This window comes from Trichechus manatus, unplaced genomic scaffold (assembly GCF_000243295.1).
Source record: "Trichechus manatus latirostris isolate Lorelei unplaced genomic scaffold, TriManLat1.0 scaffold00056, whole genome shotgun sequence".
Taxonomy (NCBI): domain Eukaryota; kingdom Metazoa; phylum Chordata; class Mammalia; order Sirenia; family Trichechidae; genus Trichechus; species Trichechus manatus.
Window position 1 is genome coordinate 7,686,698 of NW_004443992.1, and position 9,603 is coordinate 7,696,300.

The window sequence follows — 9,603 nt, forward strand, 5'->3', positions numbered from 1 at the left end:
GGAAAGGAGGAGTGTGCTTTCACAGTATGGGGAGAGCAATTAGAGTCACATAACAATGCATGTATAAATTTTTGTATGGAGGGAAAGAAAAACCTCCCCTCACATTCAAAGCACTATGCTAGATGCCACAGTAGATTCAGAGAAGGATAAGGAATAGTCTATCCCCTGAGAGAATCACATCCTGCTCTCACTGAAGAGACAGCTGTGGGGGTACACTGCTGAATTTAGGGTTTGGGGAAAGGAGATGCCACATTTGGCTGGGTGATCCAGGAAGATTTTATGGAGCAATGGGTATTGAAGGACCAATAGACTCGTGGAGGTGAAGAGGAATCAGAGGATTAGAAAGAAACAGGAAGAACTTTACTGAACAGTCTTGTATTTTGCACACCTGCAGTGTATGAGGCAGTACCATCTTCTGAAAAACTAAAGATGAATAGACATGGTACCTGCCCAGGAAGAGTTCAGTCTAGCAGAGGAGACAGAGGTGCAAACAGAAAATCACATGGTGACACATAACAAATCCAGGATGCAGTGAGCATTAAATAACTAGTGCCCACTAGCAAGTTCCTCAGTTGCTCATAAAGCACTAATTTCCTTCCATAAACACATTTCCTAACAACTCCATTAATAGTGAGTGCTGTAATTCAGATTAATCCTTACTACATGATGGTTTCTTAAAACCAACCAGTCAATGACAACAACAAAAATAACCTATTTCCATTTTGAAACTGAATTCTCCAGGAATTTTTTTAATTCAATGTTTATTATGCCTCCAGTTTTGAGAATGTTTTGATTTATAGCCAGGGCAGGAGAAAGAAATTAAATAATTGAGTGGCAGATTCCCAACTTTACTTGTTACTGCCTTTACGTGAATTACTTTCAAAATCTAATTACTCAAGTTGTTGTTTTGATATCAATCATAGACTAAAAGCCTAGCCCGAATGTTTGTTCATTCACTTATAATTTATACCTTCTTTCTAAAACAATTTCAGTAACTCTATCAAGTATATGACATTAGAGCAAATGCAATATAGAAGCGCTTCACTTCACAGTAGATAGCTGCCTTGAAAGTTAAGTGCCCATCAGGGGAGTTCTCCGTACAAGGGGGTGTTTGTAAACACTAACATGAAACTTTTTCTAAAGAATCCTACATTGTCCAAATAGCCATCCCTTCAGTTTTGTAAGTTTAGCATGAAGGCGTTGAAGTATGTCAGTATTACTTATTAATGTTACTGGTTCAGTACAAATCTCTGTGCTTCATACAGATTTTTCTGTTAAAGAAATAAATGATGATAATGGAAGGTTATTGGATGTATTTTGCTAAAGGAAATGAATCCTCTGGTTGACCATTAACTTCATTAGAGGCTCACTTATTATGATCATTTTAAAATGAGGTTGTAACTACTAACGACAAAATTGGGTAGGTTTTTCCTTCCCAAAGACAATAAAGTTTCATCAGGAAGTTGATGCCAAGACTGTCAAATGTCTTTAAAATGCCTGTATGATCTTTTGAAAATTCTGAGAACTCTATTAGGTATTTCACACAGGAGTGTAAGGCTTAGACATTCTGCACCTCATTTTGAGTAGACCATTGGAACTAGAAGGGATGGGAGTGACCCTTTAGCCTGTCCCTGCATTTTATAGCTCAAGAAACCAAGGGAGTCGTATCTCTTTAGTGACACAGCTAAGATAGCCCACACACCTAGAGCAACTGTCTTTAGTTTAGAAAAGCCTGACTCAAATCCATGTAATTTTATGCATACATTCTAGGGTTTCTGCTAAAAACATTGGCTCTTTAACTTCTAAAAAAATGTATGATTGAAAAATTAGGAAAAAGTGATAATAACAAAGTAATATAATATTCTGTACTTGAGCAGGTTCACACTATAAGCCTAAAAGAAATCTCTGGTCTACCAGCGGTGGAGCATTTATCAAGCTTTCCAATAATGAAACTGGCTCAAGAAAGCCTGCTTTGAATGCCCAGATGGGCAGCAGGCTGTGAACACGTGCGCACGTGTTTTATCTTTTCATAACACCTTGACATTCAGGATCTCTCTTTTAAAGTCATTTTCTGGTAGGGGAAGAGTTAGCTTTAAGATATATGCAGGTGGTTCAGGGGTGTTAGTGTGACTTCCTACATGAAAAATAACCACCAAAGGCATCACCATTCAGGCAGTAAATATAGCATTGTCAAGTGGGACAAGGCTATGTGTCAGCATGGAGCTTAGAAGTTTGGGAGTTTGGTTTAAACTTAGTACACAATCATTTCTTTAAGCCTTGGAATGGTTTTTCCTTTATTTCAGTATTTTTAATATCAGCTCAAATTAAATCCTTTACATAATCCAGTCAAGATGATCCTGGATCCAAACATAAAGTTAGATAAGGAGTAGATCAAGATGTATTTTTACTAAAAGTAATGCTAAGGATAATTTTTATTGCCAGGGCTCCATCTAAATATCTAATGCACATTATGACCTTTTAGGGTCCGCTTTCCCAAATGTTTTTGCTGCTCTCTATGCATCTCATGCACAGCCACCCCCATCCATCATCAGAGGCTTGTGTGTTGCCGTGATGCTAAACAGGTTTCAGTGGAGCTTCCAAACTAAGACAAACCAGCAAGAAAAGCCTAGCGATCTACTTCTGAAAATCAGTCCATAAAAACCCTATGTATGGATCACAGTGATCAGATCCACATCCAGTCACGGGGATGGCACAGGACTGGGCAGCGTTCCATTCCATTGTGCACAGGGTCACCATAAGTTGCCATGTTTTGCCAAAGCATATAGGTGCTTATCTCAGTATAAACAAGAATAGGAATTGAGATGCATCTGTTTCTTCCACTGGACACAGTTCTCATTGAATAGGAAAGGAGTAGAATTGTTGGCCACCAGGATCTTCATTGAGATAAACTTTGGGATGGGATTTTCACTTATCTTCAGGTCCTCTTGCTGGCCCCAGCAGGCTTTCTTTATATTCCTTCATCTTGTAAAGGATCCTGGGAAGGCAGATCTTCTCTTACCTGTTATTTTTCTCAAACAGAAGGTGTCACGCTGTGTTTGCTGACCTCCACCAACCTGACTTCACAATCTGCCCTTTACCATAGAACAGAACAGTCCTGTCATTTTACCTTTATAGTGCAGATTTTATGTTCTAACATGACACTGGCACAGAACTGCCTTCTCATTCTCAAATCGAAGTGCACCATATGTGAGAGAAAGGGTCTTGTTATTTTAGGATGTTGGCTACTTGTCCCTCATTTGTGCTTCCTGTAAAAAAAAATCCACCAGACTCTTTCAGAGAATTTTTTTGGTATGAGGTTCCCTATATGGTTTCCAAGGAGCTTTTTAAGGTTGCTATTGGTCCTAGCTTCAGGATTATCTCCCCAGCTTCTCTAAGCCTTCTTCGGACTGAAGGATTAAATAAGATCAACAAGAAGAAAGCAGCTAGCTTAGAACTTTAATAGTAAAGCCAAATGTGTAGATTCCAGGATTTCTGTGGTCTCAGCTCTCAAATGGAAGCAATATAATATAGTAGCTAAGAACAAGGGCTTTACATTAGACATGTTTGGATTCAAATCTTGGCCTCATCACTTAGTAGCTGTGTGATCCTGGCAAGATAACCCTTTGTGTCTTAGTTTCCTCATCCACAAAATAGAAAATAGAACTTCTACTTTACAAGGTTGTGGTGGGCAGTAAATGAGATAGATAAAGTGATTGGCACAGCATTGGGCACATAGCAACTCCTCAAATAATTTATTTATCCAGTTAGTAAATATTTTAATCATCTAAATATGCCAAGAATTCTTTTAGTACACAATTTAAAAACTTACCAGACGTGAAAAAACAAGAAAATGTGACCTGTAATCAAGGCAAAATCTAGTCATTAGAAGCAGACCCATACATAACCCAAAGGTTGGAATTATAAATATGCTAAAAATTTTTTTACTGAAAAAGATGGACATATGGGTGAATATAGGGGGAATTTCATGAGAGAGATGGAAACTACAAAAAGAATCAAATGGAAACCCTAGAACTAAAAATTACAATATCTGAAAAAAGATTTTTTAAGTCATCAGATATACTTAACCCTTTGGTGACCCAGTTGTTTTCTGCTTTGAATTTTTGATTGATACCGTGTATTCTCATTAATGGAAGCATTCTGAATCATTGAGTGTGTCTGAATTTTTGGTAAGTAGTATGGATTTTTTTTGCTTGCCCCCTCCCATAAGCCTACCCTAAGTGTTTAGTGGTACTGTGAAATACCACTAATTACACCCCAGAGTCCCCACCAGGTTCTTTTGGCACATATGTGTAACAAATAAAAATTTTCAAAATTTCTATTTTTCTTAACAAAAATCCAGACACCTCATACAATGCTCTGTAAAAACAGTAATTTGCAGAACATGCTTGTTTCTTTGGCCTCAAACAGTCATAAAAGCACCTACCTTGCAGCAGCACACACTATCAATGGTACAGCAGCTTCTCAATAAACCCCAAAGGCTGAAAAAGTTCATGCTCCTTTTAAGTACCACTGGGCACGAAAGGGTTAACAGCAGTTTGAATAGTTGAGAAGAAAGAATCAGTGAACTTGATGACAGATCAAAAGAAAACTATTCAAACTGAAGCACAGAGAGAAAAATACTAAAACATACACACACAGGGAGACCCTCAGGGATTTGTGGGACAATATCAAGCAGTCTTACGTATATGTAATTGGAACCCCAGAAGGAGAGAAAAGAGAGAATCGAGGGAGAATTTATGATGAAATAGTGGCCACATTTTTTTTCAAATTTGATGAAAAATAACCCACATATCCAAGAGGAAGCTTAGCAAAATCCAAGCAGGATAAATCATAGAAACTCACACCAAAGGATATCATAATCAAACTACTGAAAGTCAAAAATTAAGAGAAAAACTTAAAAGCAGCCAGAGGGAAAAAGATATGTTGCAAATAGGGGAACAACAATATGAATAAAGGATGGCTTCTGGTGGTGTAGTGGTTAAGAACTATGGCGGCTAACCAAAAGGTCAGCAGTTTAAATCCACCAAGTGCTGCTTGGAACTCTATAGGACAGTTCTATTTTGTCCTATAGGGTCCCTATGAGTCGGAATCACATTGATGGCAACGGGTTTCTCATTAGAAACAGTAGAGTCCAGAAGCAAATAGAAATACATCTATACAGTTATGAGGGTGAGGGAACTGCCAATATAAAATTGTATATCCAGAGAAAATATCCTTCAAAACTGAAGGTAAACTAGATACTTTCAGATAAAGCTGAAAGAATTCATCAACAGCAAACTTGCACCACAAAACAAGCTAAATGATTTTCTTTAGGTTGAATGAAAATTATATCAGATTAAAATTTTGTTTTGCTGAAAGAAATGAAAATGCTAAATATATGGATGAGACTGAAAGGCTTTCTTCTCTTCTTAATTTCTTTAAAAGACTGTTTAAAGCAAAAATAACAGTATGTTGTGGTGTTAAAAACAAAGGTAGAAGTAAAATATATGACAAGTCATATATTTTATTGACAGCAAGTCAAATATACGACCAAAGTGGGTAATTGAAATTATACTATTGTATGGTTCTAATATTATAGTTGAAGCAGTATACTATCGATTCAGAAGACACTGTGATAAATTAATGCTACATACTGCAATCCTTAGAACAACATCTAGAAACATAAAGAGATACATAGAAACATTTAGTATCACTAAAAAGATAATACTAACAATTATTCCATTCATCTAAAAGAAATCAGGAAAAGAGGACCAAAGGAATAAAGACTAGATGTGACTCAATGGTAAACATAACCCAATAATAGTAATAATTATATTAAATGTAGCTGGACTAAAATCTTAAAAGGCAGAGATTGGCAGACTAGATATGTGGGTCTACTTCCGGACCCTATTATATTCCGCTGATCTATAATCAATAATTTTTAAATTACTGAAGAGATATTTTATATTTTTTTGTACTAAGTCTTCACATTTTGGTGTATATTTTACATTTATAGCACATCTCAGTTTGGGCAAGCCACATTTCAAGTGTTCAGTAGCCACATGTGGCTACTGAGTACCTTATTGGACAGTATAGGCTTATATGAATCAACTGCCAGTCAGCCACAAACTATTGAAGTTTACAAGATAGACAGAAAACTGATGGTATTTCTGGTACATAATGTTAGAGGAAAGTCACTGTATCTAAGAAAGAACTCCCATGGTTCTATTTGTAGAAGTAACAGGATTTGTGGACAAAGTAAACACAAATCTGTGATGGCTGTTAACTCTCCATCAGTTTGCATCTGAAAGAACCTTGGAGTTTTACTATAGTTGGAGATAGATCTATACATCCATTGTGCAAATATGCCCAAGTAATCTTTGAGAATTTCAAACCTTTCTAGTGTTAAGTGATTCCACCAGTAATGAGAAAGTTTTTCAGGACCCTAAAAAAATTCTGCTACTCAGAGTTCTCAATAAATATTTGTTGGATGAGTGATGAAATGAACCAATAGCCTACACGCCAGTTCTCTGATACACAAAATATTTTCAGCTCTAGGTTAATGAGCCCATGCCCATTGGCATGCTTGTCTTATATTTGAAATGTTTTTGCATTTCAGTAGAAAAAGATTTTTTCTCTATTCTAAGGCCTTTATTAACATTAGGCTATAATACAGATCCCCTTATTTTCAAGAATAAAACTAATTTACTATACTGTGCTCAATGAACTGTATTGTAGATTCTCAATCTATAATGCATCTCAAGACTGAATCTCAACTGATTGGATTAGAGAGGGAGTGAGCTGAAACCATCCTGGCCTTAATCACTGTTTTAACACAAACATTTATAGACTCATCATAAAATCAGTTTTTCATCTTTTATAGCAGAATTTCTCAAGGTGGGTGGTGCCATCCATCTCCACTCCAACAGAATCACCTGGGGAGCAGAATCCTGGGCCCTCTGTCCAATCAGAATACCTGGAGATGGTGTTCAGGAATTTTCATTTGTAATAAGTCCCAAGGGGGACTCATACACACTAAAATTCGACAACCACTGCCCCACCTACAGTGAAGTTCTGCTTTAGTCTAAATAAAGATAAAATTACTTGTATACTACCATTTAGATCTCTTTTATTACTGTAGGAAATGTTGTTTCTAGTATTTGTTTACTTTGTTCACCACCTTTGTTAAACATTTCGCAAGTACAGTAATTTCCCTTTAAGACAATTTTAAAAGCTATTCATCATTCAGCCCACAAGATGTATGTTGTGCTTTCTTGACATATAGATAATAAATGATGGATTCAACTAGAGTCAAATTTACATTTATGATGAATGAGCTAATGTCTAAAATCAAATTGACTAGGACCCAGACCATATTCTTTTGCACAAAGATATTCTTTGTTTCTTCTTTTTTTTTCCCTATGAAATCATTTTAAGTATACTTTAATTCAGTCAGAATTATACAGGTATCTTTTAAACAAGCACTGGGGCTTCAGAAATGAATTGAATTCAATATCTGTCCTTGAGGAGGTCATAACCTCTGCAAAGCGGGGAAGAGGGGCAGACATAGAAGCTTTGTGTTAAAATATAATACATTAAGTGTTGCTGTGGTGCTGAACAGGTTTCAGCAGAGCTTCCAGACTAGGACAGACTAGAAAGAAAGACCTGGCAATCTACTTCTGAAAATCAGCCAGTGAAAACCATGTGGATCACAATAGTCTGATTCCGTCGCTCATCAGATGGGCATGAGTTAGTTGGGCGCTGACTTGATGGCAGCTAACAACAACTGCAGGAGTGCAGAGAAGTGGAGTAGAGTGACTGTATGGAAAGGAGGCTGGGCTTCACAGAGATGACACTGTACTCTGTTTGAGTATAAGCCACAGTATGCCAGAGAAATGAAGTGGTTCCCACAAGGTCATCCAGATCATAAGGAAGATCACAGCTTGGGTCTCCCAGATCCAAACCTGTATTGTACTCTTTCCACTAAACCCAGCTTTGTCCAAGAATCTGGCCTTCAGAAGCATGCTGGACTCCCTTTTTTCACACGCAAAGCTGTCTCTGGTAGTAAGTAAGATATAAGACTGGTACATTTCCTTTTCAGGCCACTAAGGTACCATTTAATTCACTCCAGCAATAACTAAATAGGTACCTACCTTTAAAAAACACCAAAAGCAGCATGCTGCTAGTTTATTGCCGCATCTATTAAAGCTCCAGAGAGAATCTGACTCACTGGATTTTAAATATAGTTGAGATATTATGATGTTTCCTGATTTAAGCCCTTCATAAATTTGACAAAATGATTATAGGACCTGTTGTCGCTTCATTCTTGCCCTATCTCCAATCACTCTGCTGCCTTCATTAATTCAGAATAAAATATTACAAGACATTAATGCAGCAATTGGAGATAGGAGGTCTGCATTTTTATATCCTCAATATGAAGTCTTACTTAAAGATGCCTACGTCTTTACTGGAATAGGAAAAAAAAAAAAAAAACCACTCTTCTCATGTAAGCCCCTTAATAACTTTCCTGGGTAGTTATTGATGAGAAACATAAGGCCTGGAGATGTTAAATGGCTTGCCCAGGAATACTCTGCAAGGAATTACCAGAGCCGAAACACAAGCCCAGATCTTCCTGCTCCAAATACAAGGCTCTTTCTTGTATATATTCTCTAATCTTCGAGAGATTCTATTAAAAGTTTCTTTACTGTTTGCGATGAAAGGCATAACTGACAATATGCAAAGTAACAAACAAAAATTGTGGCATCCCCCATCACTATATCTCAGTGTTTTTAGTTTATCACTTCACAGTCATTATTTGGTGTTTTCTTACAGAAGGCAACAGACCACTGCAACAGAAACTATCCTTAGATGGGAACCCCAAACCTATACATGGAACACCAGAGAGGTCAGATGGCCTACAGTGGTCAGCTGAGCAGCCTTGTAACCCAAGCAAGCCTAAGGCAAAAACATCTCCTGTTAAGTCCAATGTCCCTGCAGCTCATCTTGAAATAAAGCCAGATGAGTTGGCAAAGAAAAGAGGTAAAGTGATTTCTTTTGCACAAATGGTTGAACATATTTTGCATACACAGAAAGGTGACCAAATGACAGAATTTTCCAATAGATCCTGCTTAGTGAAGAGAGATGCAAATAAATTTGCATGTATTTCTGTGACCCACGTAGGTAGATTGAAAGGCAGATGTGACTCATTCCATGTTAATCAAAGGTCTTGAATGTTTAAGTGGAACTACAGTCCCTTTAAACCAGATGCCGTCAAGTTGACTCCAACTCATGGAGTCCCTGGGTGGTGCAAACGTTGCACACACTTGGCTGCTAACCACAAGATTGGATGTTCGAGTTTACCCAGAGGTGCCTTGGAAGAAAGACCTGGTGATCTACTTCTGAAAAATCAGCCATTGAAAACTCCATGGAGCACAGTTACGTAGGGTCACCATGAGTCAGAGTCGACTCGATGGAAACTGGTTTTACTAGTGGTTACATTCCCTTTCCCCTATCCTTCTGTGGCTGTTGTTCTCTTTGTAGGAATGGATAAACTTGCACCAGTAATACCTTCTATCTTAATATCTTATAAAGCAAGTGTTAATA

At 37.4% G+C, this 9,603-nt stretch overlaps 1 protein-coding gene across 3 annotated transcripts in view; it reads left to right on the forward strand.

Moving 5' to 3' along the window:
* Nucleotides 1-9,603, forward strand: part of SPATS2L (spermatogenesis associated serine rich 2 like) — a 185,629-nt gene that overhangs the window by 132,217 nt on the left and 43,809 nt on the right. For 2 of the 3 annotated variants that reach the window (XM_023732959.1, XM_004378201.2), the window contains exon 7: nucleotides 8,833-9,039. The exons of the other annotated variant lie outside the window; for it this stretch is intronic. In XM_023732959.1, the coding sequence (XP_023588727.1) occupies nucleotides 8,833-9,039 (207 nt within the window). The remainder of the gene's footprint in view (nucleotides 1-8,832; nucleotides 9,040-9,603) is intronic. 3 annotated transcript variants of the gene reach the window in all.